The sequence below is a fragment of the Pseudochaenichthys georgianus genome, chromosome 11 (assembly GCF_902827115.2).
Source record: "Pseudochaenichthys georgianus chromosome 11, fPseGeo1.2, whole genome shotgun sequence".
Lineage (NCBI taxonomy): Eukaryota > Metazoa > Chordata > Actinopteri > Perciformes > Channichthyidae > Pseudochaenichthys > Pseudochaenichthys georgianus.
The window spans coordinates 31,527,833-31,548,499 of record NC_047513.1 but is presented as its reverse complement, the minus strand read 5'-3'; the positions used below and the strand labels follow the sequence as shown (position 1 = coordinate 31,548,499).

The following is a 20,667-nucleotide window of genomic DNA, read 5'->3' as shown; positions in this document are numbered from 1 at the left end:
GAGGGAACCGAGGACAGAGGAGGAGAAGCAGCAGGCGGTTAGAGAAATGAGAACTCCTCTCCTCTGAGCGGTCATTTTAAAGAGACGTCCATTAAGCCCCTGTCACACTGTCCCGAAATTGACACCCGATGGACACACGAATATGGAATTGTGAATTTCGCACGAAGATGGCCCCGAACCCCACACGAAGGCAACATTTACATTACATTTAAGACATACAATTGCAATGAAAGTACCAAGAACAATTATGTTACAGTACTATGATACTGTACTGATATCTTCAGACTTTGTTCATTACTTTATCCGTCTTTATATGTAGAAAATATTACGTTTTCTCCGTAATGTTGTTTCCATAACAACAACAATTTCCTGTCAACTGTCCTTCAAAATAATATATTATATCCTTTTTAGTTTCACAGAACACAAATTGGGTTATTTACATAATATGTTTACATGATGTTGTTGTGCAATAAAACAACCCGATGGACACACGATAAAGGAAATGTTCAAATTCGGCTGTGATCGTAGCAACATCGGGCCGTTCGTGAGGGCATCTTAAGCCATCGTATTTAACTCCCTCTCCCTCTCTCTCTGTCTCTCTCTCCCTCTCCCTCTCTCTCTCTGTGTCTCCCTCTCTCTGTGTCTCTCTCTCTGTGTCTCTCTCTCTCTCTCTCTGTCTCTCTCTCCCTCTCTCTGTCTCTCTCTCTCTCCCTCTCTCTGTCTCTCTCTCTCTCTCTCTGTCTGTTTCTCTCTCTCTCTCTCTCTCTCTCTCAATTAAATTCAATTAAATTAAATTAAATTCAAAGGGGCTTTATTGGCATGAAAGTTAAATTAAACAATGTTGCCAAAGCATCACAATACAAAATAATTAACAACATTAACATACATTTCAAATGTTTACATATTATTGATGATATATATACAGTGATATAATTACATTTCAACATGTGTGTGTGTGTGTGTGTGTGTGTGTGTGTGTGTGTGTGTGTGTGTGTGTGTGTGTGTGTGTGTGTGTGTGTGTGTGTGTGTGTGTCATTCACTGTCCCTCAGGTTGTGGCATGTGTATACATATTGGGCAGCAAGGTGTGCCTTGTCTCCTTCTCCTAGGAGTACTCTCAGTCTTGAGAGGTCATCAACCTCCTTGAAACCTGGGATTACAGAGTTCAACTTGTTCCAGTAAATGCTCCTCACTTCGTTGAATGTTTGGCACTTCAGGAGGAAGTGCATCTCTGTCTCGGTCTCACCTGTCGTACAGTGACCACATGTTCTGTTCTCTTTTGGCTGCCAGGATCTTTTGAGTCTTCCTGTTTCGATTGCCAGTCTGTGGTCACTGAGCCTGTACTTGGTTAGGATCTGTCTCTGCTTTCTATCTCTGACAGTAGAGAGATATTCTGCCAGCTCGTACTCTCTGTTCAGAGCCAGGTAACATTCTAATCTGCTTTGGCTTCTCGTCTCGTCTTCCCAATGTTGTAAATAGTTGTCTTTACATTGTGCTATAATGCGTTTGACTGCGATTGGTGTTTGGAGAGTAGTGCTGCTGAGAGACTGGTCAGAGTGGCTCTGAGAGGGGGCAGCTAGCCTCAGCACCAGCTGCCATAGGGGACTCTTTTCTGGGGTCAGCTCTTGGCTCTGGAGGGCTTTGGAGTGGAGGGTGTCTCGGGGGCTGGATCTAAGGTGGTTAAAGAATGTTAGTGCTCTCTTTTGAGTGTTGATGATCAGAGGGTATCTGCCTAATTCTGCTCTACATGCATTTGTTGGTGTTTTTCTCTGAACACGTAAAATGTATCTGCAGAATTCTGCATGTAAAGACTCTGTTGGATGTTTGTCCCAGCGGGCATAGCTCTGGTGACTGAGTGGACCCCATACTTCACTACCGTACAGCGCAATGGGCTGGATCACACTATCAAAGATTTTGAGCCAGATTTTAACTGGAATTTGGACATTATAAAATGTTCTCTTAATTGCATTTAGAGCTCTTCTGGCTTTTTCTTTGAGTGCATTCACTGCCATGTTGAAACTTCCCGATGCTGTTATGGTTAAACCGAGGTAGGTGTAACTCATACTATGTTCGATGATATGATTGTTTATGGTAAACTGGTATTTGTTCTCCTGACATCTGGGGCGTTTTTGGAAAACCATGACATTAGTTTTCTTCATATTGACTGCCAGGGCCCAGTCCTTACAGTACTGGTCTACTATGTCCAGCTGCTGTTGGAGTCCTTGTTCAGTAGGAGACAGCAGAACAAGGTCATCAGCATAAAGCAGACACTTCACCTCTCTATCTAGGAGGGAGAGGCCAGGAGCAGCACAGTGATCCAACTGAACAGCAAGTTCATTTATATATATATTAAATAAAGTGGGACTTAAATTGCAACCCTGACGAACGCCTCTTCTCTGGGTGAAGAATTCAGTTTGTTTGTCTCCAATTTTAACAGCACATTTATTCTCTAAATACATTGATTTAACCAGATCGTACATTTTGCCCCCTATACCACAATGTAGAAGTCTATAATAGAGCCCTTCGTGCCAAATAGAGTCGAAAGCTTTTTTGAAATCAATGAAACAAGTGAATATTTTACCATGTTGTGTTTGGTGTACATGTTTGTTAACTAAAGTTTGAAGGGTATACACATGGTCGGTGGTGCGGTGTTTTGGAAGGAAGCCAATTTGATTTTTACTCAAGATGGATTGTTGGTTAAGGAAATCTTGTATTCTTTTATTTAGAATGCTACAGAATAATTTGCCCAGACAGCTGCTGACACAGATGCCACGGTAGTTATTAGGGTCTGATTTGTCTCCACTCTTATGAATGGGGGAAATGAGCCCTTTGCACCAGATGTCAGGAAAACATCCTGACTGCAATACGATACTGAACAGCTTGAACACTGTCCCTGCATCTCTGGGGTGCTGCATCGGAGCATTTCGTTTTTAATGTTGTCTGGGCCACAAGCTTTCCTTGGCCGGAGAGATTGTGTCTGTGTGGTCAACTCTTCCCAAGTCATTGGGAAATCAAGGGGGTTTTGGTTGTCTTTAATAGTTTCTTCTAATGTTTGGAGTTTCTCTTTTGTAATACACTGATTTGAATTTATTAGATTTATTGGTATGTCTTTGTACAAACTTTCAAAATGTTCTCTCCAGATGTCACCGTTTTGGATGGGTAATGCTTGTGGTTGTTTTGTGTTGAAGTTGTTCCACAGATCCCAGAATTGATTTTGATCAATGGCTTTCTCAATATCCTCAAGTTCCATGTGGGTATAATTTAGTTTTTTGTTCCTTATTGTACATTTATATTTGTTTAAGACGTCATTGTATCTAATGCGTAAGGCTGGGTTGTTTGGTTGCCGATGTTTTTCATTTGCTATTTTTCTCAGGTCTTTTCTGATGGTCTTGCATTCTTGGTCAAACCATTTGTCAGCGTTTTGCCTTTTAACAGGCTTCCGTTTTTGCTTTATAAGGTCAGCTTTAATAGCTGCCTTGTGAAATATCATATTGATATAATCAATGGCCATGTTTACACCATCTTTGGTAGGACCATATTGATTTTGGTCAAATAGTGACATGTCATTTATCAGATCAGGTGAGTTCAAGGCCATGGTGAATTTGTCTCCACTGTCTGGGGCCCACCTGTAAGCAGGATGTAATGTGTACAGCTTACTGGGTTCCCTTGTTGTGTCTCTCATTGGACCTGAGAGTTTAAAGAACACATTGATTTGGTTGTGGTCTGAAAAGGGGGATTGCTGTCTGACAGTGAATGCACTGATAGTGGAGGGGTCCATGTCAGTGATTGCATAGTCTACTACACTAGACCCTAGAGCTGAGGAGTATGTGAATCTCCCTAAAGAGTCCCCTCTGAACCTCCCGTTCACTATGTACAGGCCTAAGGCCCGACAGAGATGCACTATCTCTTTACCATTCTGATTGATTTCAGAGTCAAGGCTGTTCCGATGGCTGACGGTTGGTGTGGTAAACAGGGGGGGTTCACCAAATACATGGTGGCTGCCCTGTGGGTCTATGACATCAGGTTCAATTCCTGTTCGTCCGTTCAGATCTCCAGTTAGAAGCACATTTCCCTGGGCCTGAAAATAGGCGATTTCTGAATGGAGAGTTTCAAAAATGTCTTCTTCAAAATAAGGAGAATCTACTGGGGGAATATAAATAGCACACACGTATAGATTCCTGTCAGTTATGCCCAGGGTTTGATCTAACCTTAGCCAAATGTGGGATTTACCTTGTTTTACTACTGAGATCTGACGGCAAAGATCTCCTTTATACCACACCAAGATCCCCCCCGATGTTCTGCCCTTGCGTATGTTTTTTGATTTTATAGAGGGCACCATGACTTCATTATAACCTGGAGGACAGTGAGTGAGCAGATCATTTTTACACCATGTTTCTGTTAATATAATTAGATCAACATCTTTGATAGATTCTAAGAACTCTGGATTCTCACTCTTGACCTCAAAGGTTGAGGAGTGGAGTCCCTGAATATCCTGAACCTGTATAGTGAGACAAATATATATAAAAAAAAGAAAAAACTATTTTCACTAATATTACTATTACTACTGATTACTACGATAACATATATATGTAATGTCTTAGCTGGACAGAAGTCGGGTGCACAGGGTGTGCAGCATTATCCTGATGTCTCCCAGTTCAGAGGTAGCAGGGGGAGGGAGGGTGGCAGCAGGCTGGGCTACAACTGCAGCATAGCTCCGCTGCTGTAGGCGGGGAGGGAGACGAGGAGCAGCTGTTGCTGCATATCTCTGCTGCTGATGTTGTGCAGGTGTTGAGCTGGGTGAAAGTAGCCTCCTCTGGGTGTGTTGGGGGCGTGGGGAGTGGGAGGTCCAGGCTGAGCTGTTGTGTCTCCTCACAGCAGGGGTGGTGATCCTGGGGTGGTGATGGGGAGGAAGCGGTCTGGGAGGGTCTATTGGGCCTCTAGAGGAGGGGGTGGGAGGGGTGCGTCCCAGGGCTGCATCTTTGAGGGTCTTTGCAAATATCCCCACCCTCTCTCTGTGTAGGTGGAGTCCATCATAGAGGTCCCAGGGGCCAATGGTTGAGTGGAGGGCCAGGTGGACATTTGGTAAGGTGGCACATCCTTTTCTGATCTCCATATTAATGTCATGGATGACATGAGGAGGGGTGTCTGTCCTAGGCAGCAGGGTGGAGACCACAATGCGGGTGTCGGGGAATTCCTTATGGCCTGCTCCGCCATTTTCCTCACTGCCTCAGCAGTGTCCCTACGGAGGGTGTGCAGGTCATTTGTTCCCGTGTGGATCACCAGGTACTGAGGGCTCCTGAGGGTCTCCTTCTTCAACAGCTTCATGGCCTGGCCTGTGGTGCTGCAGTGTTTAGACAGCACCTTTTTATCAGGAAAAATATTTCTTGGGTCCAGGAACTTCCCGTTTGAGTCAGTCAGCAGGACCACTTGTGGGTCTTGTTCTTCAGGCTGAGTAGAGGGAGGCTGGGGTGGGCAGAGCTGGCTGTGGGCAGCTGGCTGTGTGGGTGTATCAGGAGGGGCCAGGGTGTTGTTGGGCTGGGTGCTGAGCAGAGAGGGTGGGCCAAGGACACTGGCAGGGAGAGTCTGTGTCTCTCTACTCGTCATTGTGAGGACTGATGAGAGTTTCTCTGTCAGGTGCTGGACCTGCCTGGTGAAGCTCTTCTCTCTACACTCAGCATCCTCCCTCAGGTGCTGGACCTGCCTGGTGAAGCTCTTCTCTCTACACTCAGCATCCTCCCTCACCTTGGCTAACTGAACACGGAGCACACTGTTCTCCTGTTTGAGTGCCTCTACACTTCCTCTGAGGTCAGATGCCAAGGCCTCGTTGTCGCTCTTGAGCTGCTGGAGGTCCTCTTTAAGCTGCTGCAGAGTGTTGTCTGGGGGACCAGACTGCCTGGCCTGGGTCCGCTCTTTGAATTCTGCAAAGTCCAGCTCCAGCAGGGCCACACTCTCCTTCAGCCGATTGTTGGAGCTGGCCGGTGTGGGAGGGGCAGAGATGGACAAGGTGTTGGGATTCTCTATTGGGCTCTCATCACCTTCGCTGTCAGAGGGGACACCAGAGGGGACACCAGAGGGGACATCAGAGGGGACATTGATCCTCTTTGTGTCCACCTCAGCTTTCAACAGGGGGAATGCCTCTTGGAATGACTCCAGGTTGGCTTCATTCCCTTGGACCATGACCTTTCCTTTGGTGTAGTATGTGATGGTGAGCAGAGGGTCATCTTTGTCAAGGTGTTCATCTTTACAGATTTGTAATCTGCCTCCTGAGCCGATGCCCTCTCTGGAGACGTGTGCATACTTGCTGCACAGAGTATCTTTCCAGATGTAGATGGAGTCAGTGAAGAATATGAGGTTGTTCTTCTTCCTTCCTTCTCTTTGTTGGGCATAGTCAGTGAAGAGGACCTCTGGGTTTCCACACAGTGTCTTCTCCTTGTGTTTGTCCTTTGCATTTACACTCTTGCATTTAGCAGGATATACAATCTCTCTTCCCTCTGCTCTGAGAGCTGAGAAGTTATTTTTTGCCTGCTGGACAGTTTCCATGGCGACCACTTGTTTTGTTCCAAAGAGATGCTAGGCTAATTAATTAGCTTTTTCTAGCTTACAAATACTTTTCTTTTCCTTTCTTCTTATCTTCATGAAATAATTCACAGTTTATAATGTTTCGCTACCTTCTTTGGTGCAGCTCCTTCCAACAGTGGCAGGTAACAGCTGGCAGCTCACAGCTAGCAGCTCACAGCTAGACGGTTGACAGTTGTCAGTTGGTAGTTGAAAGCTAGTTTGTAGTTTCAACTCAAAAATACACAAAATTGCGTTTCTTCCTCTGTTTTCTGTCGATCAATGTCGTTAACTCTTCTTTGGAGTTAATTCTGAAGAATAATTTCAGATTTTCCTATAAAATGTCTCACTTTTTAGGTCCAATTTCGATTTTTTTGTTCAGCAGCTCATTTCTGATGCAGCTACTCAAAACAAAACAATTCTCTCTCTCTCTCTCTCTCTCTCTCTCTCTCTGTCTCTCTCCACGTTCACCAGTGGAGGGTTAACTTGGACATGGTCTCAGTGTTTGCATTACATGTAAATGTTGTGCTGAATGATTTCCATCAGTAATGCTTTGCTTAGTAAGCCAGTTGTTGTTATCGAACACAGAGCCTTTCAGAAGGGATTCGCATATTATCACAAATAGAGGTAGTAGTGAGAAGTTTATTACAAGTATTGGGCTACAATGGTTGGAGATGTCTTCCAAATCCTGTGCTAAGCTTCTAGCAACAACAGATACTCGGGTTTTTCAGAGTCCTAATGACTTTGGTGGTTTCAACAACCACACATCAGATTACCATGACATTTGGCTGTGTGTGTGTGTGTGTGTGTGTGTGTGTGTACACATAAATTCCCAGCATGGAACAGATTTATTTTTTCTTATTTTAAGAAATAAACCATCAACAACTTCTCAAATTAAGAATCTGATGAAATGACAGCAAATTTACATTTCATAAATATGTATTCATTGTCGAGAGCTGTCTATTCACTTTTCAAATTGCCATTGAGACAACTGTGGTGTGGTAGAAGTAGAAGTATTGCACGGCACTCATTGATCAACATCGTTTTAAAATGACCACGCAATGTTGTTAAATGTGTTCATGTTTGAATAAAAAAAAGTCTAAATATAAGAATGTTTCTGCCGTCTTAATTTAAAGAGCACCTATCATGCTATTTTTAGGTAATAGCATAGGTCTCAGATATATGAAGATATATAAAAAACATGTCTATGAAGTGTTTTGCTCCAAATACCAAACAGATCACCCATTCTAGCCATGCCTCATGTCCCTCTATTTCACTTCCTGTTTCTAAAGTGCTGATTTTGGGTATAAAGCTTTAAAGAGGAGGGGTCTGAGCTCATGTGGGACCCGGCAGCTACCGTCTAAACTAAATGCTGCCGTGATGAAACGCCATATCATGGATTATCAAGGATCTGAAACAGTCTGGAGCTCAAAGGCTTTCTCTCTTGCCGGTTATACCACAAGGTGAGTTCCTTTCTACTTCCTGCTTCTTCACACACATGCTCTCCAGTACAGGTTAGCTCTGAGTGTTAGCGATGCTAATGTAAACACCGACCATATTACGTCCAAAACAGTCGGGCATTGTTTCTGATAGCAACGTTTCTGATTGGGCCGTGGGTCCACATCTCAGATATTACGTCATATCGGACGCAAATCTGGATCAGCTCCGTTGTTCCCCGTTTTTAGAGGTTTGGGTACGGAGGAAAAGAGAGAGGGTTTTATGTTCAGACGCTGCGTGAGTTCCCCGACGCACCGGGGACACATATTGATGTAGAGAAGACATCACAAAGTGCATTTTGCATGATAGGTCCCCTTTAAGGTTTTTGAAGAGTAGATTAAAAATACAATTTATTTTGAAAAATATTATTGCCACAAATAAATCTAAGGGTGGCTCAACACGCCATGAACTAGGAAATCATTAGCTCGAACGAAGAGTGGGATTAAAGGAACAATAAATATGCTCACCATGTTGTGTTTTGGGTGGTATTTGGTTGTCAACCTATTGTTGTTTGTGAAATGTTGAAGTGATCCGACTGACTGTATCTTTATTTCCTATGTTTTTGTCTGAGATGGGAATGTCATCTCCTAAATGTTATTTTTGTGTCTTTGGCATGTACAAAAAATAAAGAATAATACTTTGAATAATAAAAGTAGGACTCACTGTCCAAAGTATCCGGTGCTGAAGGCCTTCATGACCCACTCGATGTCTTTTATCTTGAAGGGAACCAGCACCAGATGAGTGCAGTTACCTAAATGCACGCTGCTCTCCGGGTACATGATGTGATGAGTTGTTTTGGACCCAACATCTGCTTCGTAGCCTTGGGTAACAGCATGGTTCATCCTAAAAAGTAAAGAGGGATACATTAAAAAAGCATTAGCACTTTGTAATCCTAATTAAAAAAAGGGTAAAAGACAAGACTAAATCGAGACATCGACACTTCAAGAGGTTTTAAACCATGAATAACTGTAAGCTAAAGACAGCTCGTCTGGTATCGACTGCTACGAAATAAAGAAGGTTTAAAATACATGTCCATCATTAGACAGGCATACAAAATGGTGTCTGATCTGTCGAATATTCTCCACCCAGAGTTCCTTTCCTTACCATCTGATATGATATTAAGTTAATGTTAAATACCAACTATGTGCAATATACAGTATATGTATATATATTAGGGCTGTCAAGTTAACGCGTTAATAACGCGTTAACGCAAAAAAAAATTAACGCCACTAATTAATTTAACGCGATTAACGCATGTGTATTTTTTTTCCTCGGCCGCCCCGTAGTTTCAGAGCGCATCGAGTTTAAAATACCATCTACAAACTGATGCTGACAGCCCCGCTCCTGCCGCCCGCTTGTGGCAGACCACACTTCCACGCTCACCGGCAGGCACCGACTGGCCATCGGGAGGACCGGGAGGGTGTGTGTTTGTGTGGCCCGAGCGAGCGAGAGAGAGACCTTACGTGCATTACCGTACCGCAGTGTGAACGCGGCTATTGTTGTTGTTAGCATCTGGTGCTAGCTAGCTGCGCTAACGGATATAAGGAGCTGTTTAAATGAAAACAGAGGAGCGCTCCATCCACACAACTGCGCCGAGCACTTGACTTGATGCAGGAAGCAGACAGCGGGACATTGTAGGAGAAGTCAGCACACTCATGATTGCAGCGTCCAGGCAGCTCCCGTTCGAGCATATGCCTTGAGTTGCACATAGCTCCAACGAACACACACACACACACACACACACACACACACACACACACACACACACACACACACACACACACACACACACACACACACACACACACACACACACACACACACACACACCATTTGTATATGAGAGAGGTTCCAGGTTGAATTGAGGCGAATATTTGTAATGTTCAGAGGTTGTTGTGTTTAATATTCATGAGAATAGTTGTCATTGTTCAAATGATAATAAACATTAGCATAAAGCATATTTGTCCACTCATATGTTGATAAGAGTATTAAAAACTTGAAAAATATTCCTCTAAGGTACATTTAGAACAGATAAAAAATGTGCGATTAATTTGCGATTAATCGCGATTAACTATGGACAATCATGCGATTAATCGCGATTAAATATTTTAATCGACTGACAGCCCTAATATATATATATGTGTGTGTGCCTGCTGCCTTAATAACTGTGCAATCTGCTAAATCTCCAGAACTGTTACAGGATGTGTATTTTTAAATTGTCTAATTTTTTTAACTTTTTATTTTTTGTATGCATACTTCTTAGTTAACATTGTCTTTGGCTATTTTCTGCTGTAACAATGTACATTTCCCCTCTGTGGGACGAATAAAGGTATTCTGATTCTGAAACCAGATCAGAGTACTTCTACTTTAACTCAAGTAAAAAAAAAGGTGGTTACCTGTTATTAATACCTTGGTATCTGGCTTGATGATTGTCTCACTTTTAAACTTCAGGTCAATGACCTGCTTAGAAAGCTGAGGGTGAGGCTAGGTTTCTTTTAGTCCTGTTTCTCGCTTGAGGCCAGGAAAAGGATCGTCTCTGTGACCTTTTTACCTGTGCTGGATATGGTGATCTGATTTATATGAATGCACCGGCCCATTACCTGATCAAGTTAGATGCCGCCTATCAAAGTGCTCTGAGATTTGTAACTAACTGTAAAATATTAACCCATCACTGTACCCTGTATGCAAGGGCCGGTTTGCCTTCACTAAACTGTACGGAGGCTCAGTCACTGGTACATTTTTATATACAAAACCATGTTGGGTAAACTACCATCTTACATCTGCTCTCTGGGCGAATTGAAAGTACGTATTGCCCGAGGTCTCATGATGTGGTTTTATTAAACGTGCAGGGAAGAAAGCTTTTAGATGCGCAGCTCCACTAACTTGGAACAGTCTGCAAAAGGAATGGAAACTGAGCAATTTGGTTCCACTAAATGTTTTTAAAGCACGGATAGATGCTATCCAATCGGATACTGTTGGTACTTGTAAATGTCACTAGCTATGTAAACTGTAGTCGCTGGAACTTTGCTGCATTGGTGTCCTTTTTGTTTTTCTGTTATGTTTATATGTATTCGTGCAGAACCGACTTGCAGCAGGTCACCCTTGAAAAAGAGATCAATGATCTCAATGGGATTCACCTGCATAAATAAAGGTTTGAAATGAAATGAAGTACAAGATAAGAGTACTTCTACTTTTACTCAAGTACAATACCTGAGTACCTCTACTTTTACTCAAGTACAATACCTGAGTACTTCTACTTTTACTCAAGTCCAATATCTGAGTACTTCTACTTTTACTCAAGTACAATACCTGAGTACTTCTACTTTTACTCAAGTACAATATCTGAGTACTTCTACTTTCACTCAAGTACAAGATCTGAGTACTTCTACTTTTACTCAAGTACAATATCTGAGTACTTCTACTTTTACTCAAGTACAATACCTGAGTACTTCTACTTTCACTCAAGTACAATACCTGAGTACTTCTACTTTTACTCAAGTACAAGATCTGAGTACCTCTACTTTTACTCAAGTACAAGATCTGAGTACTTCTACTTTTACTCAAGTACAAGATCTGAGCACTTCTACTTTTACTCAAGAACAAGACCTGAGTACTTCTACTTTCACTCAAGTACAATACCTGAGTACTTCTACTTTTACTCAAGTACAAGATAGGAGTACTTCTACTTTTACTCAAGTACAAGATCTGAGTACTTCTACTTTGACTCAAGTACAAGACCTGAGTACTTCTACTTTGACTCAAGTACAAGAGCTGAGTACTTCTACTTTTACTCAAGTATAAGACCTGAGTACTTCTACTTTCACTCAAGTACAAGACCTGAGTACTTCTACTTTTACTCAAGTACACAATCTGAGTACTTCTACTTTTACTCAAGTACAATATCTGAGTACTTCTACTTTTACTCAAGTACAATATCTGAGTACTTCTACTTTTACTCAAGTACAAGATAGGGGTATTTCTACTTTGACTCAAGTACAAGACCTGAGTACTTCTACTTTTACTCAAGTACAAGACCTGAGTACTTGTACTTTTGTATATGGATGCTTCTTAGTTAACATGAAGTTCCCTCTGTGAGACGAAGATATTCTGAAACACTCGTTCCTACCAATATCCCGTTAAGCTTCTCAACAAACAAATGTAAGGTTTAGTTTAAATGTTTGCCAAGAGGGTTTTGCCCTTGTCAACGTGTGTCTGTGGTTTTGTGTATTTGCACACTGTGAATATGTACCTAAGTAAAGTGTTAAACTCTTCTATTGTTTACTTTGTATTATGTATGATTATTTGTTATCTTTTGAACAAGTTTGCTTCCAGAGAGACAAGTAAATTGTATCGTATTTGGTTTGCAAATCTTTTGCAAACAGTTTGAAGCTAGATTTTAGCTCTAAGAACTGGTTTCAAGACTGACCATTAACTGCTATGTTAGGAATCACATAATCCATCAAAGTCACATTTATATGTATTTAAGATAAGATAAGATGGACTTTTATTAATCCCTCGTGGGGAAATTGTTTCTCTGCATTTGACCCATCCCAGTGTGCTGCCATTTTGAACGGCGCCCGGGGAGCAGCGTGGGGAACGGTGCCTTGCTCAGGGACACCTCAGTAGCACTTAGTCTTGCCGGGACTTAAACTGGCGACCTTCCAGTTGCCAAGCCGAGTCCCTATCGACTTCGCCACCACCACCCAATTTCAATGGTGATTACAACGTTAATTCCCAAAGCAATACGAAATCTGTGTTTTTCTGCCCTCCACTATTAAATATTAGAATGTCAATACACTGGCACATGATTACATTTCTTTCAAATATGTATCCTACTCTGCAACTACCACTGTTATTATTCAGAAAATAGCCATTCTTTTGGTACTTTAAGTATATGTTGATGCTAATACTCACATACTTTCACGTAGGTAACATTATGAATGGAACTTTACCTTATAACGACATCATGGAAATCAATGAGAGGTCCATAGCGTGATCGATGCAAATTCCCAGAATTCCCGACGACAGCACAAGTCCTGCAGCGGTCGGGATGATATTCCTTCACATCTGGTTTCGGTGGGAACATCCCAAACAGATCATGGACTGTTTTTTTAAACAAATCGAAGGTGCCCCGTTCATTTTGTAAGAGCTGCAAGAAACACATAGATTTGCAGTTAGAACAAATACAGGTTAAACTATCAGCACATTAAGAGCACTTTTATAATTTCATACCACTACTTTACAGTAAGATATATTTGTTCAACTGCTTGTTCAAAACGTACCTTCCACCATTTGAAAGCTTCCTCTGAGAAATTCATGTTTGCCGACAACAAAGGTTGAACAGATTTGTTGAAACGCTTCTTGTACCACATATCTGTTGAAGGGGAACATTCCTTACAAGCGCAGGTACTTTGTGAGTAGTATGCTGTCCAAAACATGACATTTCCCGTCACCATCATGATAATGAGGAGGATCGTTTTTGAAATCATCTTGTCTGTGTGGTGCTGAAAGGATAAAGCCTGTGGAGACAAATCCAAAATAATGGACTACACGTGAGCTCCAATTGGGATTTCAACATTGATTACTGGAGAAAAATGCAGTTACAGCTAGTGGTGCAAGAAGAACCCCATGATACTGTTTCTCATCAATATATCACAGATATATACAGAACCTGTCTCTGATTGGCTGAAACACCAAACAGATCATTGCAGCATTACCCATAAGCCCTGTTTCCAAAGTGCTGATTCTCTGTCTGTTACTTTAGATGAAAATAAGGAGCCCCTCCCCACGCCCCTCTGAGAGACATTTGGTTACAAAGAACTCAATGGTGCTCTAGAGGACATCCAGGTGATAAGGTGGGGGGGGGGGGGGGTTACCTTGTTGCTGATTGGCTAATTGTTAAACACATGCACTGTCATGCACACATAGACATCAACGTGGGCTTGAGCCCCTGCCCTTTTTCTTCCACCAGAGAAAGTGCCCTTTTTTACCCTTATTATTTTTTTTATAAATGAATATATATCTACTGCTGTTTGGGCACAGTTTCCCTTTCCAAAAAAATATTGATTGAATACAAAATAAAATAAAATATCAGGTCGGGAGATTAGACTGAAGTTCCGTATACATTTATAAATAAATGAGGAAATAAATACACAAATAAATAAATGTGGAAATAAATATACAAATAAATAAATAAAAGAATAAATACTTGAATGTATAAATAAATACATAAAAGTCGAAAATAAAACAGAACACACGTTATTATATATCTTTAATATATTTCTACATTTACGGTCCATCCATCCATCTTCTTCTCCCGCTTATCCGTGGTCGGGTCGCGGGGGTAGCAGTTCCAGCAGAGAGCCCCAAACTTTCTTTTCCCTGGCGACATCAACCAGCTCTGACTGGGTGGTCCCAAGGCGCTCCCAGGCCAGCGAAGAGATATAATCCCTCCACCTGGTCCTAGGTCTACCCCTTGGTCTCCTCCCAGCTGGACGTGCCTGGAACACCTCCCTAGGGAGGCGCCCAGGTGGCATCCTAACTAGGTGCCCGAACCACCTCAACTGGCTTCTTTCGACGCGAAGGAGGAGCGGCTCAACTCCGAGTCCCTCCCTGATGACCGAACTTCTCACCTTATCTCTAAGGGAGACACCAGCCACCCGGCGGAGGAAACCCATCTCGGCCGCTTGTATCCGCGATCTCGTTCTTTCGGTCATGACCCATCCTTCATGACCATAGGTGAGGGTAGGAACGAAAATGGCCCGGTAGACAGAGAGCTTTGCCTTCCGGCTCAGCTCCCTTTTCGTCACAACGGTGCGGTAAAGCGACTGCAATACCGCTCCCGCTGCTCCGATTCTCCGGCCCATCTCACGCTCCATTGATCCCTCACTCGAGAACAAGACCCCGAGATACTTGAACTCCTTCACTTGGGGTAAGGACTCATTCCCTACTTGGAGTGGACAGTCCATCGGTTTCCTGCTGAGAACCATGGCCTCAGATTTGGAGGTGCTGATCCTCATCCCAGCCGCTTCACACTCGGTTGCGAACCGATCCAGTGAGTGCTGAAGGTCGCAGACCGATGAAGCCATCAGAACCACATCATCTGCAAAAAGCAGTGGTGCAATCCTTAGTCCACCGAACTGCAGACCCCCCCCCCCCCACGACTACGCCTCGAAATCCGATCCATGTATATTACAAACAGGATTGGTGACAAAGCGCAGCCCTGGCGGAGGCCAACCCTCACCGGAAATGGGTCCGACTTACTGCCGAGGACCCGGACACAGCTCTCGCTTTGGGAGTACAGAGATTGGATGGCCCTGAGTAGAGACCCCCTCACCCCATACTCCCGCAGCACCTCCCACAGTAACTCCCTGGGAACCCGGTCATACGCCTTCTCCAAGTCTACAAAACACATGTAGACCGGATAAGCGTACTCCCAGGCCCCCTCCAGGATCCTTGCGAGAGTAAAAAGCTGATCCGTCGTTCCACGACCAGGACGGAATCCGCATTGTTCCTCCTCAATCTGAGGTTCGACAATCGGCCTGACCCTCCTTTCGAGTACCTTGGAGTAAACTTTCCCGGGGAGGCTGAGTAGTGTGATGCCTCTGTAATTGGCACACACCCTCTGATCCCCCTTTTTGAAAAGGGGGACCACCACCCCGGTCTGCCACTCCTTCGGTACCGTTTCCGACTTCCACGCAACGTTGATGAGACGTGTCAACCATGACAGTCCCTCAACACCCAGAGCCTTCAGCATTTCCGGGCGGATCTCATCCACCCCCGGGGCTTTGCCACTGTGGAGTTGTTTGACGACCTCAGTGACCTCCCCCCGGGAGATTGGCGTTGATCCCCCGTCATACTCCAGCTCTGCCTCTAACATAGAGGGCGGAGTTGTCGGGTTCAGGAGTTCCTCAAAGTGTTCCTTCCAACGTCCCAACACTCCATCAGTTGAGGTCAACAACGTCCCATCCTTACTGTACACAGCTTGGATGGTTCCCTGCTTCCCCCTCCTGAGGTGTCGGACAGTTTTCCAGAACAACTTTGGTGCCGCCCGAAAGTCCTTCTCCATGTCTTCTCCGAACTTCTCCCACACCCGCTGCTTTGCCTCGGCCACGGATGAGGCTGCTGCCCTTCGGGCCTGTCGGTACCTTGCAACTGCTTCGGGAGTCCCCCGGGATAACAAATCCCTGAAGGCCTCCTTCTTCAGTCGGACGGCTTCCCTGACCACCGGTGTCCACCAGGAGGTTCGAGGGTTACCGCCCCTTGAGGCACCTAAGACCTTGAGACCACAGCTCCCCACCGCGGCTTCGGCAATAGAGGCTTTGAACACCGACCACTCTGGTTCAATGTCCCCAACCTCCACAGGAATGCCCGAAAAGCTCCGCCGGAGGTGTGAGTTGAAGGCCTCCTGAACTTGGGCCTCCTCCAGACGTTCCCAGTTCACCCGAACTACACGTTTGGGCTTACCAGGTCTATCCAGAGGCTTCCCCCGCCACTCGACCCAACTCACCACCAGATGGTGATCAGTTGACAACTCCGCCCCTCTCTTTACCCGAGTGTCCAAAACATACGGCCTCAGGTCCGATGATACGATAACGAAATCGATCATGGACCTTCTGCCTAGGGTGCTCTGGTACCACGTACACTTATGAGCATCCTTATGTTCGAACATGGTGTTTGTTATGGCCAATCCATGACTAGCACAGAAGTCCAGTAACAAACCACCACTCCGGTTCAGATCAGGGGGGCCGTTCCTCCCAATCACGCCCCTCCAAGTGTCTCCATCATTGCCCACATGTGCGTTGAAGTCTCCCAGCAAGACTAAGGAGTCCCCTTCAGGAGCCCCATACAGGACTCTTTCCAGGGTCTCCAAGAAGGCCGAATACTCTGAACTGCTGTTGGGTGCATAAGCACACACAACAGTCAGAGTTTTCCCCCCCATAACCCGCAGGCGTAGGGAGGCGACCCTCTCGTCCACTGGGGTAAACTCCAACAACGAAGCGTACTCCCAGGCCCCCTCCCGTAGGTGGTGGGCCCGCGGGACAGAGAAGCGGAGGTGTTGCCCACGTTGCCTTTTCGGGCTGGGCCCGGCCGGGCTCCGTGGCAAGCCCGGCCACCAGACGCTCGCCGACGAGTCCTCCTTCTGGGCCTGGCTCCAGAAGGGGACCCCGGGCTTCCTCCGGGCCGGGTATCCTCACTTCTTGTTTTTCCTTTCATGAGGTCTTTTGAACCAATCTTAGTCTGGCCCCTTGCCTGAGACCAATTTGCCATGGGAGACCCTACCAGGAACACAAGGTTCCAGACAACACAGCCCCCAGGTTCATCAGGGCACACAAACCTCTCTACCACGGTAAGGTGCTGGTTCTTCAGAGAGGTCACTTACATTTATTTATTTATGTATTTCTGTGTCCGTATGCTAATGAGGTGGGCGGTCCTAACCTCAGTCTGAAGCATGATTGGTTACAGGAGTGTGATAATTTCTGACAGATTGGGTTTAGCAGAAGTGGCATGATTTTGTGCTCAGGAGGAGTATTACCCAAAAAGTACACAGTAAAAGTACTTCATTTTATTGTTGGTCGCAGTCAAACTAGGACTGCCTCCAACAGTGTCCGTTTTATTAAGAATTTATGGTAAAAATGATTTGTATCGCTCTGAAAAAGAAAGTAGAAAAAACATGCATTATTTTACTCTTGTGCTTTTACTCAGAGCCGCTTCTCAGCGATTACCGTAAAGGCGTGATAAATCGTGCACTCAAAAATGAAGAGCTGCTGATGCTGAGGTGACCGCAGCAACGAACGAGTGCTTCAATAACATTTGGGGGCAAGTCCTATACATCGTTCCACATGGAACTGGACATAGTCTTTTGGTTCTCCATTCTCTAAATGGTTCGCTCATGATCTCCAATGGCTCTTAAACCAATAACCATAAATGAATCTGAGTACATTTGAATTGTCAACAATTACAACTGTGGATAAACCATGGATGTATTATATAAAGATAAGGGCTAAACAGCAATGCTCCTCCTGCATTCGAATCAGCGCTGTCAGCCAGGCGTTAGAAGTAGAGCCCAATCTGCCAGAAATGATCACACCCAATAACCAATCATGCTTCAGACTGAGGTTAGGACCGCCCACTTAAATGTAAATGACCGTACATTTAGAAATAAAGATATATAATAACGTGTGTTCTGTTTTATTTTCGACTTTTATTTCGACATCCCGGAAAGTTGAAAATGTACGCTAAGGGCCCCCCCCTTGCGTTGGAAATAGCCGACACAGGGGACTTGACATAACGTCAACATAGGCCGACCTGGGAGTGAGGATGTGTTGTCTAAGCTGCTGCTGATAGTGCTCGTAGCAGCGCTGCTGCCAAAAAGGTCTGTCAATTTGCGACATTTATATGCTTCACCTGCGAGTGACTTCACCTTTTTTTCTCTCGCCTTCTCGGCCCCACCTTTTTCTTTTCGTTTTCTTTGATTTGTATCCATGTTTCTTCATTCTCCCTGTCTGCCGCGGCGTCTAATCCCTTCTCTTCGTGTGGCTGGTCTTTTTTCTTCTTAGTGTGTGATTATTTGACAGATAAGAACCACACAACTGCATTAGCGGCCGCTGTCAGCCGTTAGCGCAATTTAAATGATGATTCTACAGATGGCCAGTAACCTGTAACGTTATCACAATCGTCACATCGATATGCAAATTAGGCCTAATTCAAATGCGCTAATTTGCATGCAGTCACCAAGGAATTGCAGGTGAAAAGGATCAAACAAAAAAACGCATCACCTCACAACTTCCCCAGATAGTTACTTACGTCAAGTCAGTATTTTCCCCTGAAATGTTATGTTTAAATGCAGATTAGCTTTAAATCTATAGATGAATTCAGACATGGTAGTAAAACGAACACCATTTATATGTGTTTCTTGAAAGTTGTATTTCCATTAGAGTGAAAGAAAACATGGAAGCAAAATAGACCAAAATAACAAGTACATGAAAAAACGATATTTTCGCCTGTCCTTAAACAGTAACTTCATAATTTTGATTGTTGGCTGCTCATTTAATAACTATTAATTGTACTAGTTTGTTGTCTGCTCTTGTGCATTATGAATACTAAAGAAGACCATTGTCTCCGTGTTAACTGATTATTTTGCAGAAGTCTGTTGAGTATTAAACAATTGCGTGAGTGTGAGGGTATTAAAATAAATATGTCAGTAAGTCAGAGATGTGCAACTATATTTAACCTTTTGTTTTTAAACGTTGTTTTATAAATGATTATGGGAAGTGCCCTTTTTCTCACTTGAGCACCCGCCCCCCAAAACATCTGTGCACCTCCCTGGTTACACAAGACAACACATCGTTATGACATCATAAAGTGGCCAAAATCTGATCAGCTCTTTTTCAGACAGGTTTTTATAGAAATGGTTCAGGACAAAAAGTGAGTTTTCTGAAACTTTCGGAATCTCTTTCCACAGAGGGGACACGTGTTTATGTATAAAACACATGAACAAATGGATTTTGCATAAGAGGTGACCTTTAAGTGAAATAATATAATAAACTGCTTTCAGATTTTATTCTCCGGAGATCTAGAACAAACTTCTTCAACATTTTCGGTCTGCCATATGGTGGCCGAGAGGTAAAAACGCTACAACGGCCCAAAACTGCTGCTTGACAACATCTAAATAATAATATCTGAACGTCAAGCGTTCTGGTCCCAGCTGTTTATCACTTTTTAGTTTCCCCTGGTCCCCGTTGTGTTTTGAGCTTCTTGCATGTTTTGTATTCGCAGCGCTTCGTTTATGCAGTGCCTTTAGTAAACCCTGCATGTTATCAGGTTGAGGAAATGTTTTCCTCATTTGCATGGTATTGGCACATTTGTGTTTTTAAATGTGCATAGCTTCTGAAGTTGCTGCATATTTCCCTACTGTTACCGTGGCGCGTGTGCACCTGTTGACCATCGAGGTACTTTAAAATGAGCCCAAAAACTATTTTTACTGAGTTCATTTAACTTTATAATCACTTTTTCTGAATTGTTTTGCATCATTTAATTTCACAAAGTCAATCTTTAACTACCTTCTATCATTTTTATGAATTGCCTTTTTTCCGTTTTATTAATTTTATTGTTCAATGCTTTTTTAAAGCACTTTGAATTGCCTTTTTGTCTGAAATATGCGTTTTAAATAAACCAACTTTAACTTTAATCTTAAAAGTAGCATTCTTAAACTGTTAAAATAGTAAAAAGTCCTGAATTTAACATCTTACTTGAGTAAAAGCACAAAAGTATTGACTTCAAAATATAAGTACTTATTATGCGTGATGGCCCATTTCAGTGTTCAATGTTCAATGTTACCTGATCAGAGAGCATCCACTTCAGGTGTGATAATAGTCCAAATGGAATAAAGCAGTGATAAACTGGTTAAAAGACCAATGGTGCGCTTCCCATCTCTCTCAGCTCGTCTGCTGATTGGCTCATCGGTTTTGGAGGCGGTCCCTAGCGCAGGTGTCCAATATCAACTCGGCTGCTCCGATTTTGAGACTCGTTTTTGTGTCATATATAAAATGAACAGTTTAAAAAAAACCTGTGTTAAAAATGTGTTTTTTGTTTGGTATTACGTTATGTGAAAACTT

The 20,667-nt window shown here is 43.6% G+C and overlaps 1 protein-coding gene across 1 annotated transcript in view; it reads right to left on the bottom strand.

The window, feature by feature from the left end:
• LOC117455658 (CMP-N-acetylneuraminate-beta-galactosamide-alpha-2,3-sialyltransferase 1-like) overlaps window positions 1–20,426 on the bottom strand; it is a 25,930-nt gene extending 5,504 nt beyond the window's left edge. The window contains exons 1-4 of the mRNA XM_034095248.2: window positions 20,390–20,426; window positions 13,333–13,569; window positions 13,003–13,199; window positions 8,714–8,893 (exon numbers count right to left, since the gene is read on the bottom strand). Of these exons, the coding sequence (XP_033951139.1) occupies window positions 8,714–8,893; window positions 13,003–13,199; window positions 13,333–13,569; window positions 20,390–20,404 (629 nt within the window). The 5' untranslated portion in view covers window positions 20,405–20,426. The remainder of the gene's footprint in view (window positions 1–8,713; window positions 8,894–13,002; window positions 13,200–13,332; window positions 13,570–20,389) is intronic.
• Between the last annotated feature and the right edge of the window lie 241 nt (window positions 20,427–20,667).